Below are 20,750 nucleotides of genomic sequence, written 5' to 3' on the forward strand. Positions count from 1 at the left end.
GGGTGGAGAGCATCCTAGGTCTCATCTCAGCGGATGGCCAATTCATCCTTGGGGATGGTGTAGACTGAAGGAAACGGGCTGGTGGGGATGTGTACCGCTGTTTCCGATGGCCGCTGAGATGGGCGGCTGTCCCGTCAAGCTGGCGAGACACAAAAGGGGTAGTGGGTGTCAGTATTGGGGAAGAACTTAATAGGGGGTTGTCGTGTGTGGTACTCACCTACACATCATATGTTTTCCTGTCCTGAAACTGACTCGGCATGATGCTAAATTCCGGCAGTTCCCTGAAGTAGGGAGATTGCGTGCACTAATCATCCAGCCATAGGGTGCTAGTCAGCCGAGGAGGGGGCCAGATGGTGTCTTGTACAGGAATAAATCCTGGACTGTAAACAGACAGGAGGGGGGAGAGGAAGGGAACAGTGGGGAGGGAGAAGGGCAAGAGAGGAGAAATAAGAAACCCTGTATTAATGGAAGGCGTAACGTCCTTAAAGGAAGGATCCATAGATTGGATCGCTTCCCAAGGCGGAGGTAATCTTACCTGTATGCACGCACTGCGGCTCGCGTGTGCAGGGACTGCTGTTCTGGTCGTTCACGATGCTTGGGGCAATGTCTGGAGACGGAGGCGGCTTGCAAAGAGATGTATGCTCGCTTAGAGATGCTGGAGGCGGGTCTCGGCGCTCGCGGTGTGCGGGTTTGTTGTAGACACGCTGAAGTGAAGCGTCACCTGAAGCTGCCAGACCTGCTCTCCCTGCTGATTCAGTGCATGGCGGGAGAGCGGTCTGGCAGCTAGGCAACGGATGCTAGGCCTCACTGGTGGGGGCGTGGCTTGCTGCGGCTTGTGTCGAGGAAACTATCGGTTCGCAGCGAGACAGTGAGAGAACGGAGGGAAGGCGGGTTGGGGGGGAAGTGGAGGGCACAGGTGCTGGCTTGTCCCCAGAGTGGGTAGTGGCGGCATGGCTATTTCACATTTGGCAAACATTGCATGTCTTATGTAAGCATGGATATGTGCTCAATTGCCCCTTTGCTGGGTATGCACAGGGGTCAAGTGAGCATCTGGGTAGGCAGAATGTGCAAAAAGCACAGGGTCACGTGATCCTCAAGTAATGCCCTCCGGGGGCGGTTGGCACAAGAGGTGCCTGCATAGGCATGTGGGTGGATGTGGGATGCACGTGGAGTCCCTCGAAGTTGTTAGAGCTGAGGATTGTGTAATTCGTTGAGGCCACGGTCAAAAGTATTTAATCTGTGGATCCATCTACTCTCTAGGTTGAGGAGCCTGGTCTGAACGTTAGGGCCCAAATCAACTTTCTCCAAGGCCCACCAAAAAAGGTCATCTGGTGTATGACGAGTCTCAACATGACAGTGCGCTACCATTGGTGACGTCAGGTGTTTGCAGCGGATCCTGGTTCGGTGTTCAGAGATCCGGGTTCCCACCTTGCGTATTGTTTGGCCTATGTATCGGTAGCCGCATGGGGATTGGATACAATAGACCACCTGACTGCTTTTGCAGTTCGTGTGGTGTTTGAGGGTCCATTCCCTTCCTTCAATGGGAAATGACTTGATTTTCTTGGTGAATTTACATACTGAGCATGACCCACAGGGGTAATGTCCGGTTATCTTGCGTAAGTTCCATAGTCCAGTTTAAGGGGTGTCCCGTATGTACATTGAATGTACTAGGTGCCCTTTGATGTTGCGAGCTCCTTTTAGAGCAAATCTCTCTGGTTGTTCTTCTGGTAGTTGTAGCCCCAACAACGACCCCCTAGTGGAAAGTTCACAATAGAAGAGATATGCAGATCGCAAAGGGCATCAGTCCGAAGGCCGCAGAACGGGACTGCCTGGCCTCAATACTCACCCAGTGAAAAGGAACCCTGCTCCCATCCGGGGGAGCGAACCCGGAGTCCACTAAGGGGAGGAGAAAACCATGCTCCCCTGGGCTTCGGCCCCAGCACCGGAGGAATACCGCGTGGCGGAGTGAGGGGGGAATGCATGGCTTAAGGGAATAAACGGCAGTCTCGCCTGACTTTCTCTCAGAAGGAAGGCCTGAGTAAATGAAGTGAGAAGATGTTGACGTCTCGAAACACTGCAGACAAGACGCCTCTCTCTTGGCCATGAGGAGCCCCTCTGTGAGTCCCTGGGGGGGCGCCCAGCAGTCGGAAGTAGGCCTGGTATTGGCAGAGATGCGGACAGGCTTCGCATCCATCAACGCAAAGCTGGACAGGATGGCCTACAAGGTTGACAGGATGCAGGAGCGCATCGAGAACGATAGTGGAAGGACATCCGAAGTAGAACACCAAGTGGGGCTGCTGGAAGATAGTGGCAAGGAGATCCAGGAGCTGAGGAAGGAAGTGAGCATGATCAAGGATAAGAACGAGGACCTCGTGGTGAGATCAAGGAGGAACAGCCGGGTGGTGGGGTTCCCCGAATCGATCTCCCAGCAGAATATGGCAGTTTTTATGGAACACTTCATCAAAGATGGGCTGCAGGGGCCCTCACTGACCACCCAATTCCTAGTCGAGAGAGCCTGCCGCGTGTTTCAGACTGCCTCTAGGCGGGGGCAGAGTCCTCACCCGATCATCGCATGCCTGCTAAATTATAGAGATTGAGACACCATACTACGCAGAGCCAGGGAACTGGGGGACCTAAACTACGAGAACACCAGAGTTTCCTTCTATCCGGATTTTACCTCTTCAGTCCATAAAGCTTGCTTCTCCATCCTAGCAACAAAGTGAGCACTCAGAGATCGTGGGATTCAGTATGCTATGCTGTACCCCTCTAAGCTATGAGTTCAACATGAGGGTTGCACACACTTCTTTACTGATCTGAGTGCAGTACATGAATTTATAGACACTTTCGAAGCCGCCGGCTGGTCCTTGAGAGCGGAGCCAGTTGATAGAAAGGTTGGGCATCTTTCAATACTGAATAGGTGCTACACTGCGCCGACCAGGTTTAATATGGCTAATTGTGCTCAAGAGAGAGCCGATACCCCCCGATGGACAGTCAAATATATGTGATGGTAATGTAGCTAGTCAGTCATGCTGCATATTGTTTTTAAGTTGGATCTCCCTTCCGACATCCGGGCAATGAGAGGTTACCCGGGTGGCGGTGTCCGGCTCCCCCCGGGCTGTGCCCCCATGGTAATTCAGATGTTGAGGGTAGTTGGGTGGCGGGGATGTGTCACTGCGAGTTGGGGGGATGGCACTGTGGGTCGGGGTGGAAAGGCTGGTGCAAGGTTGGGGGTAGAGTTTGGGGGGAAGGGGGTTGTGAGAACATTTGGGTGTTATTAGTGGGGGGAAAAAGGCTTCACACCCCACATCTAGGGGAACAAGCCAAAGTACAGCTTATGTGAGTAAGGGGGCAAAGCAGATATACAAACGATGCACAAGTGAGCAGAGATGATCAAAGTACTTGGCTGGAGTGTGCAAGGTCTCAACAACCCACGCAGAGCCCGCAAAGTAGTTCAGTTCTGCAAACGGCACAGCATCAAAGGTGGTCCTGATGCATGAAACACACCTGGTGGACGGAGGGAACAGAGGAGTCGCCTGGTACTGGAGAGACTGTAGGCACTACACCTCATATTCATCGTACTCCGCAGGAGTGATGATCCTTGTGCACAAGTCTCTGGTCCTCCTTATGTCCGAAACACTAATAGATTCAAATGTGTGAGAGAGAGAGTGATTGATATATATATATATATATCAATCAATCAGCTGGTGGAGACCGCCCACGTGCCAAGGCAGTTGAGGTGGTCAGGGAGGGTATGCAGGAGCTGGAGCTGCGTGATGTGTGGCGGATGCTGCGACCTGAAGCGAGTGAGTACTCGTTCCACTCGACAGTACATGGGACCTCCTGGCGACTGGACTACATCTTAGCGGGCCCCTCTCTGTTACACCGACGGTCGATTGCGTCGTCCTCCCCAGAACATTGTCGGACCACTCGCCGGTTCTCTGGTCGGTGAACCCTGAGGGGGAAGGGAACACGACGCCGCTTCTGGAGATTTAAGTCACAGGCACCATCAGATGTAGTGTTCAAAAGCAAAGTGCACGATTTGATTAAATCATACTGTGCTCAGTACCTGCGATGAGTATGATCTGCAAAGCATTTAAAGTTGTGCTTTGCAAGGGATGAATGTCCCTGGAATTGGGCGTGTTAAAAACGATACGCAGACAGCTTAACACGACGGAAGCAAATATCAAGGCACTGGACGGGCTGGTGGACGAGGGAGGGGGGTTTGGACCCATAGCTAAACTAAGGGTGGAGCTGGATATGTTCAACTACCTGGTGGAGAGGGAGGCTATGTACTTCGCACGCCCGGCAATGGCCCGTAGGTATGGGGAGGGAGGGAAGGTAGGTCAGGTAAACTGTTAGCAGTGATGGTTCGCCACGAGAGAGTGAGCACAGATATAGCAGCGGTAAGGACACCAGAAGGGTCAGTAGTGGTAAAACAGACAGACATAGCGGACTCCTTCTGTCAATATTACGAGAATCTAAATGCTTCTAAGGGGACATTGCCCCTGGAGGAACTGGAAAGTTAAATCGGGCAGGCTGCCCTCCCAGTGCTGGGAGAGGAGGCGGTGGAGGCGCTGGCTTCCCCATTACAGTAGATGAGATCCTCCTAGCGATTCCTGCCCTACCTACATCCAAAGCGCCTGGCACGGATGAGATAACGGCCGAATTCCATAAGGAATAGGGACCAGAGGTGGCGCAGTATATGCTAAAGACATGGGAGGAAAGGATGAAGGAATGGCAACTAACAATGCGTGCAGCAGTAATCCCATTAATCCGCAAACCAGATAAGGACCCCTTAGACTGCTCCTCGTACCGCCCAATATCGCTGCTGAACCTCGACACTAAAATCTTTGCCAAGATTCTAGCAGACAGGCTCCTCCTGCACATATCCCATATTATACACGTGGACCAATCGGGTTTCATACCCGGAAGGTCGACCTCCTCTAACCTGCGTAGGCTCTTCGCGATTCTGGCGCAGATAGACCGGAATGTACAAGCAGCAGTAGTCTTGCTCGACATGGAGAAAGCTTTCGACTCTGTGGAGTGGGACTACCTTTTTGAGGTGTTGCGTCAGTTGGGAACCCCACCATACTACCTGGCGGCGGTAAAACTGCTATATGCGGGATCAAATACCTAAATGGGGATTGGCGGCCTGAGGTCTAAGCTCTTTTCACTGGGGCAGGTGATCGGGCAGGGCTGCCTGCTCTCCCCCTGCTCTTCGCCGCAGTGATAGAGGTGATGCTGGCCTGTCTGCAAAATACCACGGGACTCAGGGTCTTGTTCTGGGGGGTACCAGATAGTTTGTGGTGTTATACGCCGACGATGCGATTCAAGATCCTGCAACTAACATGCCTCAGCTATCACGGGAGGTGGTGAAATTTGGAGAAGCCTCGTGCCTGAGGTTAAATAGGGGGAAATCCACCCTGTTCCCACTGAACGAGAACATGGTTAGACCACCTGAGGGATATAGATGGGAACAACCGGCCATCACATACCTGGGCGTGAGGGTTAGCAGAGAGGCCCAGAGATTACTGGCGGATAACCATGTACAATACTTGCAAACCCTGAGAGCGAAGGTTAAAAAGTGGTGTAGGCTTCCTCTCTCACTGTTGGGCAGAATAGCGGTAGCTAAGATGGTGGTGATCCCAAAACTGGTGTACTTTTTCCAGAACGTCGCAGTGTTTCCGGGGTAGGCTACTTTACTGAAGTGAAGACCCAGCTGATCAAACTAGCCTGGCGCCCGCAAAGCCCACAAATTAGCTGGGACACTCTGACCCTACCCTGGGACAGGGGAGGTGTATGCGCCCCTGATGTGGAATTGTACTTCCTGGCTTCCCAGTTATACTTGACCTCAAAGTGGATGCCGGGGGACCCGTCTCTCCTCATGTCCTCATAGAAAAATGCTTGGTACACCCGTTCTCCTTGCCGGGGGTCCTGATCTCCCAGAGGGTGGCAGACAAATGTAAATTTGATCCAGTGGCGTGCACGCTTCATGCATGGAAGAGAGCCCTGAAACGGTTGCGGCTAGATGTCCCCTTCAATTTTGGAATTTTATTATGGAACGTAGATGCGATGGCACCGACCTGTGATGAAGCCATAATTAGGGAGTGGCGGGGCGGGAGGCATAGTCCGTATAGAAGACATGTACCCGGAGGGCTCCTTCGTCACCCTGGAACTATTCAGGGACAGGATGGGGACAGGCCTCCAACCTGGATTACTCTATTTCCAAATGAGAGCAGCTTTCAAGGAGTGGCCCCCTGTATTTCCAGAGAGGCCACCTACTACCCCGCTCTTGAAATACATTGTAGGCTCACTGAGTTTCAGAGGGGTGATCTCTACATTGTACAAGCCGATCCAAGACGATTCACCCCAAGAGCCCTTAAAATGTAAACAGAAGTGGGAGTGGGAAGAGGAGACTGGGACCCCCTTTACGGATAAACAGTGGGTGAGGATATGCGAAAAACACACACAGGGGAGCCTTCAACACGCGGCTATAGCTGATCCAATTAAAAACATTACACAGAGCGTACATGACACCACCCCGCGTCCACCCCACCAGTTTGATAACTATAGGCCGGCCAGCTGTCAGAGATGTACCTATGAACCGGCTGACTTTTTGCATATGATTTGGGCTTGTACCAGACTGAGACCGTTCTAGGAGGAGGTAGTGGAATGTATTTCTGCAATGTTGGGAGAGGTCATCCCTTGTGAACCTTTATTTTGCATGTTTGGCTGGGCTCCAGACCTCGCTAGACAGTACCGGAAATGACATATGACCTGAATGATAGTCACCAGGCGATGTATGCTATTGAAATGGACCTGCTCCACCCCCCTCCCCACCCCCGAGATAAAAGTGTGGTTGAAGGACTTAACATGGCATAGTGACGCTGATGAGGAATACGGGGGCCTATGTGGGCGGCAAAACGGGCCTGAGAACATTTGGAACCCATTTACAGCTTACTTATTGTCTCGGAGCTCTGCAAAAAGAGTGCGACGTGGCTGGGCCAAGGATGGTCGCAGCTCGGAGAAATATTGACTGCATGGCCTAGCCACTGCTGGGGAAGAGGGGGCCTGCCGGCTTCATTGACACTGTACTACCCTCCTGCATGTCTGAGACCCAAGAAGGTCAGTAAACAGTTTCCTTTGATCAAGACCCCATAGGGACACAGTATTGCCTGCTATCTGGTTACTGTACCTCAATCTTACAATGTATGTTTAATGATGTTCTGTGACGTGAATCGCCAATAAAGAAAGTTTATTTTTTTTAAAAAGGGAAGGCAAGGCAGAACCCTCTAAACCCTTACTTACAGGGGAAGGCCAGGATGAAGCAAGGGAGATGTGTTTGTCTTCTGCTGGGATTCAAGGGTACCTAGAGGGTGATCCTAAACCCCTCAGCTCACCTCTAGAGCACCACCTCTTCACAGCAGAGAACAGGCACATGGCTCACATAATGGCAACTGCTCTGCATAAAAAATCCTCACCCCGCATAAAAAGGCCACCCAGGGTTTTTCCTTAGTGCCAGAAAGGGAGGACTACATCTCACATAATCCCCACTCAAACCAGTAAACTGCATTCATTGTCACAGGGACCGGAGAACTGGGGGAGATTGGGCAAACCTACAGAGTTGCCCATACCTAGGCAAGGCATCTCCAGGGAACCCACAAGCCCTGCCATAAGAGGGGAGAATGTGCACTGTCTCCTTTTCTTAGTAACAGGATCCAAATTAAATAACAGCCACTCGCCCTCTCCAAAAGAGCTGGTAAAATTCAAACGAACCGAAGAAAAGTGGAAACTGGCCAGAACCAGCTTCCAGGGAAAGAACTTTCCATCAGCCGACAGGGATTCACAGCTGTAAGCAGCAGAACGTGGCAGAGAAGACTAGTGAAAGCCAGCATAGCTGCCCTACCTCTTATAACCTCTGGCTCATTTAAGCCCCCTCTACCCCATGGAACTTGAAGGAAGCTTTTGCAGTCAATCACAGTGGGACCATAACTTACGGTCACAGCTGCAGCCTATTGTCTTCAAGACCAGCCATGAGAAGGTGCCAGGCCACTAGAAAAGCAGCTGTAAATAGTCTGTTTTTGGTTTGCTGGAGAGCAGTACAGTCAGTGTCTGGAGAGAGTTGGGAAATGAGTTGACGCAGCAGTGTGGTGCAGATGGGGGGAGGCTGTAGGAGCAGATTGTGGTCGGGGGGCTGCTCACATCTTTGAGGGGGAGCAGGAGGTGGAACGGGAGCTGGTGTGGAGTAGAAAGAGTTTTGGGAAGACAGTATTGCAGGGGGAAGTATTAAAATCAATGGGGTTGGAGGAGGTTAAGGTGAGTAGGAATGGAGGAAAGCTAAACCGCAAGAGAGTTGTTAAAGTAGAGGGGAAGAGCAGGATTTTAGGAGGGATTGCCATCTGGAGCGAAGGTTGAGGAGAACTGACGGAGGATGTTGAGAGAGTTAACGCAGAGGGAAGAGGCTGTGGAACTTAAGAGGAAGGTTGGAGAATTTTAAGATGAGGTGGAAGTATTGTTGGCAGAGTCAAGACAGTCAGGAGGTTGGAGGAGATTGGCAAATTGAAGGAGGAGGTTGAGGAATTTAAAAAGGAGGTGGAAAGATGGACTGATTGAGGAGGTTGGAGAACTGTAGAAAGGAAGCGTGTCGCATCAGAGTGCTGTATGAGGTTATAGGAGGTTAGACGTTGTATGAAAGAACCAGAGGGGGAAATGAAGCATCAGCCGGAGAAAACCCAGCAGTAGACGGAATGTGTTAGGGGTGAGTCCCCGTTCTAAAGTTTAGTAGCCCACAGTTGGAGAAGGTACAAGCTTTTGACGTGACTACGAGGACAGTAGGGCCAGCTAAAGCTCTAGGGCACTTATTAAATAGATGCCACACTAAGGTTGCACCTGTCAGCACATCACTCACTATACTACCACAGCAGCCTCGATCCATCCAGATATGCAAACTGCACAAGTGACTACCCTGAAGCTAGGAGTCATCCACTCTGTACCCCGATGCCCATGGACTAACCATTTGCATACACTGTAGGGAACAACTTTACAGGGCATTCAGGACCTCCCAAAGCAAAACATGCTACAATAGTCCTACTAAAAATGCACATTAACTCCAGGAAGGAAGGTCGAGGCCTAGGGAGGGGGTTGTCAGCTGGAGAACCTAGGCAAGACATTTGAGTTACCTTTTATCCACCCCTTTTGTTATTTTGATCCCAAACTGCGCACAATCCCAAATAAAACCCCTTTTGCACTTTATGTTGGAGTTGGCGATGTCTGTTGATTCCTGAGCCCATCCTGACTAATGCAAGATCCCTCACCCACGTGCCAGTGAGACAATGGGATTTCATCTCCCTGGTCACAACTACAATGCACATGATCACTCGGGCAGTGATCAGCCAATCGGACATCTCCGAATGCAGACCATTCCTTATGGTAAGGTCCACATTCCAAATGCTTCAATGAATTCTGTGTGCCACCCACCCCCACCGCAAACTTCCACGCCCTCGTGTGCTCCCTCACAGGTCCACACACTCCATTTCTCAGTCTATGGCCTCCTGTAACAGACACTTAGCAAAATGTTCACTGGCCTCTGCACTTATCTCCCTTGGCGTTCTCCTGCACAGCCACAAAAGGAAATGGGGGAGGGGGCGGGGGTCTTTGGATCTCTTCACAATTTCCATGGTGCAGTCTTGGATTGTCGGTTTCATTTAACATGAGAAACAGTTGGCGAGTAAAAACACACAATTACCGCCAAAACTGTATGCTGAGGAGGTAAATTATAGCTCCCTCACTTGCAGTTTTTCAGGATTTTTAGTTTGGTCTGTGGACCGTTACTACCCGGGAATGCGTGTATGGTCGGGCGCTATTGCTTAATTTTTTACTATACCCGTTCCGTGAAATAGGACCAGCTATAAAGTGTAATTGAGTGATGTAAGTGAAGGAAACTAGGTGTTCCGATTGCCTTTCTGGAATTTGTTTGTAGCTTGTTCGTCATTTTTCAAGTTCCTGTAAAAGTTTAACCTGTGAGCTTTTTTGGTCTCATTTCTCAGACTGCCTTGTGCAACACTGCTTTGGACAACCCGACTCAAAGAAACAAGGAACAGCTTATCCGAGCAGCAGTAAAGTTCCTGGAAACAGACACCATCTGGTAGGTTGCCCGGCACTGGGCGCAATTCACACGGTCCATGTTGTAGTACGACAGATTCGCGTGTCTGCTTGACTGAGTAGAACGTTCTAGGAGCAAATGTTCACGTCACCACATTTTAATAAGAACATAGAAATCAAAGTAGGAAAGGGCTGTCTGTAATTTTTAGTTTTTGTCCAGGGGCCAGATTTGGACACACACAGTGGTGTAACTGCCAGGATCGTGTCAATGTCACACAAGCTCTCTGAAAACATTTGTTTTTCTTTAACATCTCTGCTTCGTGTTATGTGCTGGTTGCATCTTTGACTCATTGATTGATCCGTTCAGTATTCCTGCTGCTGTTTACAGGTTCGAGCAGTTAGTGTTTGAAGCATATCTAGAGCTTTGAACTTCTTACAGGTCACTTGTATTGTCCCACTAGTACTAAATCATACACCTGTTTCTCCTTCCTACAATGTCTCCTGTATTTCCCACAGAGCTATCCAAGTTTCTCTCCATCGTGAGCATGTGCTGTTTGGTGACTTGTTGAATAGGTTGTTCTCACTAAATTATGGGACTTGGTTGAGACATTCGGCTAATGAGTGGTATTTGGTGTAGCAAGGTACTGAGTTTGTACTGCTGCCTTGGATTGATGACACCAGGTGTGAGCTGGACTGAGATGATGTTTGTTCCTGCTCATTAGCCTGGTCTCCAACCCAGGCCTCCCACCCAGGCCTCCCTCTCGCCGATACCCACATCAAGGCTTCCTCCAGACAGACTCTCAACGACATCCTCGTTGTCGTTCCTGCTCCTGACCTATGGACTCCTCATATGGTCTCTGTTCTCTCTCCTCCTCTCCCATAAATGGTGGCATCTGGTGGGAGGTCCTTGAGGCCCCCTTCCATTCCTCCAAGTCCATCATCAGTGTCTATCTGAATGGCACCATCATGGTCCAGGGCTCTCAGTCCAACCTCCTTCTTTTTGATAGGTGTCTCCTGCGTCATATCAACTACCTCCCTTCTCCTGTTACTCCTAACACCTCTCTGGTTCCTCTGCCACCTCCTTCCTCCTCCACGTAATTGGAACTTGGGAACAATGTCTGCCATTAGCATATGCATAGAGATGTGCTCCCAGCATGTGCACGATGTAAAGATGCAATTTACACATGCAAATGACACAAATTCGCTCTTCAAGTGCTAACAGCACATCTCTGAAAATGCTGAAAGGAGATGTGCTTTTACCATGTGCACAGAGTACGTGTCGTACTCGTTAGTATGTGTCAAGAGGAGATGTGTAGCTAGCATGTTCATGGAGGATGTATGCCATTATCAAGTGGAGTGATGTGCTGTTACTGTGTCCTCAGACGGGATGTGCCGTTTGCTTGTGGAGTGAAACTACTGCGCAAGCCAGACCACTTTGATCTACAACTCTTTTGGTCTACGGGACTGATTTTATGTATGCATTGGGTATATGTGTTGGATACGTTTTACTCTCTTGCAGAGGAGAAAACTCATTTATACTCACTTGAAATTGCATTTACTCTCTCTCATTTGAAAAATCATGCGTAAAATACTCCCACCTCAAAATCTTATCTGGAGCTCTGTGTACACGTTCTTTTCCTTGGATCCCCCACAGCCGGGCTCAGAACCCCTTCAAAGCAATAGTTCAAAAGATTTTCTCTTGGGTGACTCACGGTTCACCCCGGATACCCCTCAGCCAGGCTCAAATCCCCTTTCCTTTGGTCAATTAGTCTCCCTCAGCCGAGCTCGGACCACTTAAAATATACTTTAAAGTATCAAAGATTTTCGAATGTTCACAGGTTTTAGCAAGACCCGTTGCATGACCACTTCGATCTCAGCATTTCTTTCTTTCTTGCTCAGCATCAGTTGGATACCTAAGCATCAGTTGGATACCTAACAGACCTTCGAATGAGGGGTGCCAGGCCACTCTGGTATCGTGGGTTGCCTCCCAAAGTTCAATCACAAAGTTCAGTTACTTCTTTGGTTCTAATTATACTTGCGTTGCTCTTTGCAAATGCCTCACACACTGTTCTCTTTGTATAATGTTGCTGCTTGCAACCTTGGTTCAAATCTCAAGCTATTTTGGTATCAGTCTCTCCGACTCACCGGCTGTGCTGTCTTTTCTGACGCCGCTTTGTTGTAGGAGCCAAGGAGAGTACGACAGCAGCAATCGCTCCTCCCCGCCTTGGTTATCGACGCAGGAGAGCCTCGTGTACCTCTGACGCGCTGTGCAGGTTTGATCAGCCTTAGTTCCTGGTCTTCGGTTTCTTACTTTCCAAGGCTCTTGAAAGTAAAACTCCTTTATAGGTCGAGGGTGCTTCCCTTCTGGCAACCCTCTCTGGTCTCGCCATCTTTCTCCTTGTATTAAACTGCCATCTTGAAACTGCTGTTTCCTTGTGTGTTTTGCCTCGCTCAGAGTGTGCTTTTGTGCTCCGCCTTTTATCCGTGTGGGGGAAGTGTGATGGAAGACAGGTGTGTGTAATGATCCATACTTGCCTGACCTTGCCTGACCGTAGTGTTGGGACATGTCAGCTATACGGCTCTGTTGTTAGTCCATTGTCGCTCACGGTGAACTGTCCGTGAGAAAGTGTTTGTGTCAGGAAAAAGGGGTGGGGGAGGTTGAGTCCCTAGGTATCCTACCTGGTAGGATGGGGAAAAGGTGTTACAGGGAAGGGGATACCGCGTCTCGCCGCCCGGTGTCCCACTTCCACACCCTGAGGACACCCCATTCAGGTGATCCTCCTGCACTGGTCCACCTCCAGGAACTTGATCCAAAAAAGTGATGGCCGTGTCCAGGCCCCCTGGATGACATATCCCCGGGGACTAGTGGGTGAGCACCTTCAGGTTTCTCCCACTTCTCCAAATGACAAATGTGTTAAGGGAATACAAAAGGAAAAGAGTGTCTCAAAAGAAATGTCAGAATGGCTTAAGTAACAACGCACTTCCCCACGTGGTCTAGAGAATTTCTTAAAAAGGATAGGTGAATGGCACAGTTCTATCAGTCTTGCACACTTTGGCTTACTGGCACAATTCAATAGTTCAGGCTTGGGCTTCAAAACGTCCGGTTGTTCAATCACTTCCTTAGGCTTTGTCTGCCTTGTCATCAATACTCTATTTACATCGCAGTTCTGTACAGGCTTCCCTCTGCCGGGCTCGAGCCTGTCTTCTTTGTGGGCATTGCCTTCCCCATGATTTTATCTTTGGTACCTTCACTTTTGGACCACTGCAACCTCTTTCAAAAATTATGTAATTCACAATCTTCCTCATCTTGTAACACCAATGTCTCTTGGTACTTGTAGTTCTTATTCTCTTTTGTTTGCCCTCTTGGCCTTTTTCAAAGTTCATATCTTTTGCCCTTTTGGCATATTCAGAGTTCACATACTTCAGTTTCCTCTTATTCAACTTTCCTTATTGCGGTTACTTTTTCCTTTGGTCCCCGCTGTAATATCTTTCAACTCATAACATTTCAGAGACTTTCAAATGTGCAACATCACCTCGCAGGACCACTCTGTTACTTTCTATCCTTTCCTTTTGCAATTCACCAATTGTTTTTTCCATTATGTTTTACCGGAGCAAGTGCAACATTCAATTTACAGATTACCATTACTTTTGCTTTAACACCAACCAAACTTTTGTTGCCTTCGATAACTGGCAGGTCGTGCCAATTGGCCTTCTTTCATCTTATTCATGCAGCAGTCGAGGCCCTTACCAACGCCTCCACTGGTCCTTCCCAGCTCTGCCGTTCACCCAGGAGGGTCTCAGGAGGCTTTCATGCAGCTTGAAGGTTTCTTTGGTCGGCTCACCCTGCTCCAGCTGTGGAGCGCTTACGGCTTCCCGAAAGTGTGGATTTCTCGCCTGGCTCCCTTGATCCGTTCAACTGCTGATCAGCCTGTTCGCTTTCCCACTTCCACAGCCTGGTTCGTATCAGCCCCGAAAGAACTGTTCCTTCTCGTGCCCAGCCTCGCTCAAAGTATGTCTGTGCACGCCAACTTTTATTCTCACAGTGAGTGTTAACAAGTGGTAGGTGTGCATTGCTAGGACTACGTGCCTGACTCTGCCTGGCCTCATTACAGGGAGAGAGCCAATGCAAGTCAGTGGAGGTAATCTTTCTGACCTCCATTGCTCATCTTCCACGGCTCAGTATAGTTGTCAATGTAAAGTGGGGAGGGATTAGGGGAGCTGTATTGTACTATAAAATAGGCAGGGAGATGGGTTGGATGGGTTATTGAAAAAGGGGATAGCATGTCTCACGATTGGGTGCTTCTCACCCACTTCCCGAGGACCCCCTACCCAGGTGATCCTCCATCGCTTGTCCACCCCCCAAGGGTCGAGATCCAAAAGCAATGGCCTTTACCTGACCACCTGAGTACGGGATTCCCAGGGACTAGGTTGTGAAACACCCTCTGCTTTTTCACAATAGTGATATCATTACACCATTCTATTTTTGCTATATTGATGTTTAATACTCCATATTCAATGGTTTGTTGCCAGGCCCGGGTCGACACCCGTGCGATAGCCTCCCCATGCAATGTGGCAAATTGTATTGGGTGAATTGTTTCGGGGGATCCATCGTTCCATTTTAGGGGAGAATGAGGGTTCGAGGGAAATGGGAATCAGTTGGGGCTCAAAATGCAGTTGGTCATGCGGTAGCAGTTCTATTGATTCGCAGGCAATGTTTGTGAGGTAACGAGATACATTTTCTTGCAGATGGTTTGTAAGCGGAGGAGCGGGTATGTTGCATACTGGGGAGATGGGTGAGCTTACTTGTTTGAGCTGGAGCATCGGAGGCCTTGGGAATCCTGTTAAGTGGTGGAAACTTCTGCTTCCTGTTCAACGCCACAAAGCCAAGCTTTTGTTGTTACAGGAAACCCACACTTTAGCTGCAGAATGTGCAGGGTTTGCCAAAAACTGGAACAAAAACAGGTTTTACGCCACATGCTCCATGCAGTCTAGGGGAGTAATGATTTTGCTTCATAGCACTCTCCCGTTAAGGCACAAGAAGGTTTACATGGATCCTCTGGGGCGATATGTTATGATTTATGGGGTGCTAGCGGGGATGGAGAAGATTTTTCTGAATGTGTATGGCCTATGAGAAACCTGAAGGTGTCTCACCCGCTAGCCACCAGGGATCTGTCATCCAGATGGCCAGGACACAACCATCGCTTTTGGATCCAGTTCCTGGGGATGGACCAGTGTGGGAGGATCCACCTGGGTGAGGGGTCTTCTGGGAGTGGGACACCGGATTGCGAGATGCGGTATACCCTTCCCTGTAACACCTTTATCCCATCCTACCAGGTAGGATACGTGGGAACACCAAACCCCGGAACTCCCCTTCACGACACACACACCTTCTCACGGACAGCTTGGTATGAGAGAAAATGGACTAACACGTGAGCCCTATACCTGACATGTCCCAATACGATAGTCAGGCAGGGTCAGGCAGTTACTGACAATCACACACGCACCCGACTTCCATTACATTCCTCCACACAGATAAAAGGTGGAGCACGAGAGCACAGTCTGAGCGAGGCAAAGCACATGAGGAAGCAGCAGTTCTAAAATGGCAATTTAACACGAAGCAAAAAACTGCAAAATAGAAGGGATCTCAAGGAGGGAAGTGCCCTTTACTTTTCAACGAGGAACCATTACTTTCACGAAGCTTCGAGAAGACAAAACGTAAGACCAGGAAACCAAGCTGAAGAATCCTGCATTGTGTGTCTGAGGTACCCGGAGCTCTACCGTGTCGATAATCAAGGCTGGGAGAATCGCCTGCTGCCGTGATACTGTCCTTGGCTCCCACAACAAAGCAGCACCATTGAAATCAACACAGCTGGTAAATTAGGGAGGCCAAAACCAGACCGGCCCGTGTTGAAGCCAGGGTTTCAAGCCGGGAAGACATTGTCTTTGACCTTTCGCGTGATTCTGGGTATACCCTGGTTAAAGACCCACAATCCACAGATTGACCGGCGCGCTAAGAGTCTGACCTTTTTATTATGGTGAATGCGCTCACTCATGTTATACAGTGAAAACACCTTTGAGCAAGCAAACGAAGCCTTCCTCTGATATGGGAAAAGTAGTATTGGCTTTAACAGGTACATTGCTGAGTGAATACCAGGATTTTCAAGACGTCTTCCGAAAGGAACAAGCCAATACTCTACCTCCTCACAGACCTTGCGACTGTCAAATCGATCTCATACCTGGTGGACAAATTCCTTGCAGCCGAATTTACGGACTCACTGAGCAAGAAAACCTCCATTTGAAGTTGTACCTGGACCAATACCTGGCAAATGGTTTACTCGTCCATCCAAGTCACCTGCGGCCTCACCCCTCTTCTTTGTCCCCAAGAAAGCAGATCATCTGAGGACTTGCATTGATTACCGAGCGTTAAATCCGGTGACGGTAAAAAAAAACGATATCCTTTAACCCTCATCCCAGAACTATTGGACTTGGTGAAAGATGCTTGAAATTTACATCAAACTAGACCTCAGGAGGGAATATCATCTTGTACGTGTAAAAAAAAAAAAATAAAAAAAAAAATAAAAAAAAGGGAGATAAATGGAAAACTGCCTTTCGTACCAAGTATGGACTGTACGAGTATCAGGTAATGCCCTTTGGGCTGTGCAACGCACCAGCGGAGTTTCAGTTTTTCATGAATGATGTATTACGTGAACTGCTCGACGTCTGTGCGTTAGTCTATATTAACGACATCTTGGTTTACTCGGCCACCGAGCAAGAGCATATACTTCACATCCGTGCAGTCCTGGAGAAACTCCGGCAACACCATCTATATGTCAAATTAGAAAAATGCTCCTTCCACGTCACCGAAGTTGAGTTTCTGGGATTTATCCTCACGCCACAAGGAGTCCGGATGGATACACGTAAGGTAGATGGCATCCTCAACTGGCCATCACCATCCTCTGTAAAAGGGGTTCAGAGTATGCTTGGTTTTGAAAACCTTTACCTCCGGTTTAGTCCTGGATTTTCCCAGATTATCCACCCAATCACATCCTTGTTACAAAAAAACAGACGTTTCTGATAAGGCTGAAAAGGCCTTCCATGTTCTTAAGCAACGATTTACTTCAACCCCGGTATTGCATCACCCTCGTCCGGACCTTGCATATGTGGTTGAAACCGATGCCTCTAGCATAGCGATGGGGGCTGTTCTCTTGCAGAAGGATCCCGAAACCAACCAACTACACCCAGTGGCATTTTGGTCACGCAAATTTACAGCACCTGAACTCAATTACACAATAACTGACAAAGAGCTCCTTGCGATCAAAGCATCATTCAAGGCTTGGGGACACCACCTTCTGGGTGCAAAGCACACAATCAGTCATCATGGACCACCGTAACCTGCAATACCTCAAGACAGCAAAGGCCCAATCTTCTCGTCAACTTCGATGGACACTCTTTTTTTCAGTATATGATTATGTGATTACATATCGACCAGGAGTACGGAACGGTAAAGCTGACGCACTGTCTCGAATGGGAATCGGCAAAGAGGCATACATAACGCTCGACCCGGTGCCCATCATTCCGGGTGACAATTTGTTAGGTCTTACAGCAACCTCATCCTTGGATGATCTAAGGAAGGAAATCCAGCTCCAGATGAACGAAAAGGAACAGGACTGGGCCGAGAGAGAACAGCATATCATTGATGGACTTGCCTATTTTCAAGGACGCCTTTATATGCCCAACCAAGAACTATGGGAACAACTAATCACCAGTTACCATGACTCCTTAGTAGAAGGGCATCCAGGAATCGCTAAAACGTTGGCCAAATTAAAAAGACATTATTGGTGGCCAGGGGAGACATAACTCAGTTTGTGCTCTCTTGTGGAATTTGTGTGCAAAAAAAGTTGCAAAAGCAGAAACCTGCAGGTCTTTTGCAACCTCTAGAAGTGCCTCCTGCTCCTTGGCATACGCTTTTGCTTGATTTTATCGCAAACCTACCTCCTTGCAACAGCTATAACACCATTCTAGTCGTGGTGAACCTGTTTTCTAAAATGGCCCACTTCATTCCCTTGAAGGGCCTTCCAACGGCTTCCACCTTAGCAAAAGTGTTTCTAGAGCAGATTGTTCATCTACACGGGTTTCCCTCAATCTTAATTTCAGACCGAGGAAGTCAATTCGTCTTTAATTTGTGGAGGAAGTGTTGTAAAATCGCACAAACCGATCTCCGATTGTCCACCAGTCACCATCCTCGAACTAACGGTCAGACCGAACGGACAAACCAAACGCTGGAACAATACCTAAGATGCATGCTGCATCAAAATGAGAATGATTGGAAGGACATTCTATGGATAGCCGAATATGCATATAACAACTCCCTACACACCAGTACCGGACAGAGTCAGTTTTACCCAATGTATGGACGACATCCGTGTACCTCCAGTTTGGATCCACCTGAGGTTTTAGAAATGCCTGCAGTGAAAACTTTGCACTTCACTATCACTCAGACCTTCATGAAAGCAGCGGGGCATCTGGCAAAAGCCAAAGATCGACACAAAAGGTTTTTGGACCAACACCGTAAGGAGGCCCCTGCGTATCAAGTCGGAGATAAAGTCTGGCTGGCATCTCGACATGTACCCATGAAAGGAACCCAAACTTTTCGTCCCCGATATTTAGGGCCACACACCATTCAGGCCATCATTAACCCAGTGGCAGTAAAGTTAGCTCTACCATCAAATATGCAAATCCATCCGGTTTTCCATGTGTCACTTCTGAAACCTGTTGAACCTGGTACTCGGATTAAAACACCTCTGGACCCTGTGGTGATTAATGGTGAACAAGAATTCGAAGTCAAGGATATCCTAGATTCAAAAATGACCAGGTCCAAGTTATACTACCTACTAGACTGGAAAGGATACAGCCCTCAGGATCGAACATGGGAGCCCAGCGACCAAGTCATGCACCACGGCTGATTAAACACTTCCATCAAGCTCACCTAGCCAAACCAGGACCAGATGGAAAAACAACCATGAGAAGGGCCTTAGGGGGGAGTGCTGTCATGGTCGGTACCCTCGGAACCCATTTGCACCCTCACCCCGACCCATTGTGAGAACATTGTACCAACAAGCAGCCAAAAGAGGCCCAATACTACTGAAAAGTACCACTTGGTCTCAGTCCTGGCGCATTTGGCACCAGGCTCGTCATGGTGATTGTGGAACCATGAATTAAACATGGACAACAGGAAGTCATCAAACATGGAGGTCAGGAAGTCAGGGTCCTGTTATTCCTTTGGACCATGCAGTCTAGTTTATTGCGTGTGGTTGAGCACATGGGCGTGGCTGGCTATATAAGCCACGCCCAAACCTGAATCCATGCTTCATGTTACTCTGCATGCCAGCAGCGTAACGCTCACCGTGTCTAGCTCTAGGTGTCCACGAACTTCCAGCTGCGATCCTGATCCGAGCGTCGACCTGCAAGGAGAAAGCAAGACAACATTATACCTCGGCTTACCTGAGAATCCTGTGAAGTCCTGAATATTGCCCGGATTCCTCGATCATCCACCGTTGAGCCGCATCCCGCAACTCAAAAACAACAGGTTAAAGAAACCCACAACTCAGCGCTAACGCTTTGCACATTTGTACTCACCTGCTCTCTTCATCGGCTTCATTCCGCTGCATCACTGAGTTGAACCGCAAGTCTTCGGGACTTCTCCGGCTCCGATCCACCCTTCAAAGACAAAGGGACAAAGGCCGATTAGAAGCGTGAAAGATTACAAAGAGACATGCTCAGAAGAAACGAAGGGGAAAAAAAGCAAGAGAGCTTGGGTGCAAGGAAGAAGGAGAAAAGGAGCGAAAGAGCAAGCATGAGAGATCACAAGAACATTCATAGAAAGACTAAAGGAGAAAAGAAGTAAGAGGACTGGAGTGAAACACACATAACACAGGAAAAAAACTGAAGTAAAGACAATCTCAAGGACCAGTGGAGTAACTAGGCCCTTCATACCATATTTCGTGAGCAACAGCGCCCCTGCACAGACAAGCAGGATGGAGAGCCCACCAAATACATACCTAAGGTGAGAGTTAATCTAGAACGAAAAGACGGTGAATGCTGGAGGGAGGTGTGGCTCACTCCCCAGCAGGACAAACATCCGAATTCCTTTCCTTGTCATAGGAGCAGCCTCCTTTCAACCCAAAGCTGATTGCCTGAGCCCCCAGAAGCATAGTCAGCAGACAACCATGCCCAGCCCCGTCCGGCGTCCCCGCAGAGACCAGGTGAGCGTAACACTGTAGGGTTACAAATACAGGCCCAACTGCAGAGGTTGCCAAGAGGCAGTGCAGTGAGTGGCTGGATGGGTATGTACCTGGGCCCGAAATAGGAGGGTAAACCAGGTACACAGTGCCAAACCAGCCAGATCAGCGGGGGAGAGCAGGAGTGAAGGCAGAAGCATAAAGCAAGGTCTTGAGATGCTTCCGGAACCGGAGATGGTTCTACTCCAGTTTCAGAGTGGGAGGGAGGCTGTTCCAGAGGGAGGCCCCAGCCAAGGAAAGAGATCTGCCACCAACTCGTTGCTTATAGAAGCAACTGACCCCGAGGCAGTTGGAGGTGGATCAGCGAAGGGCTCGAGTGGGAAGGGATTTACGGAGGGAGAGTTCAAGGTA

At 49.1% G+C, this 20,750-nt stretch overlaps 1 protein-coding gene across 1 annotated transcript in view; it reads left to right on the top strand.

The window, feature by feature from the left end:
• The window catches only part of ATPAF2 (ATP synthase mitochondrial F1 complex assembly factor 2), a 380,402-nt gene that overhangs the window by 139,332 nt on the left and 220,320 nt on the right, over window positions 1–20,750 (top strand). The window contains exon 6 of the mRNA XM_069646388.1: window positions 10,047–10,144. Within this exon, the coding sequence (XP_069502489.1) occupies window positions 10,047–10,144 (98 nt within the window). The remainder of the gene's footprint in view (window positions 1–10,046; window positions 10,145–20,750) is intronic.

Source organism: Ambystoma mexicanum, chromosome 2p, assembly GCF_040938575.1.
Source record: "Ambystoma mexicanum isolate Mex_15411 chromosome 2p, UKY_AmexF1_1, whole genome shotgun sequence".
Classification (NCBI taxonomy): domain Eukaryota; kingdom Metazoa; phylum Chordata; class Amphibia; order Caudata; family Ambystomatidae; genus Ambystoma; species Ambystoma mexicanum.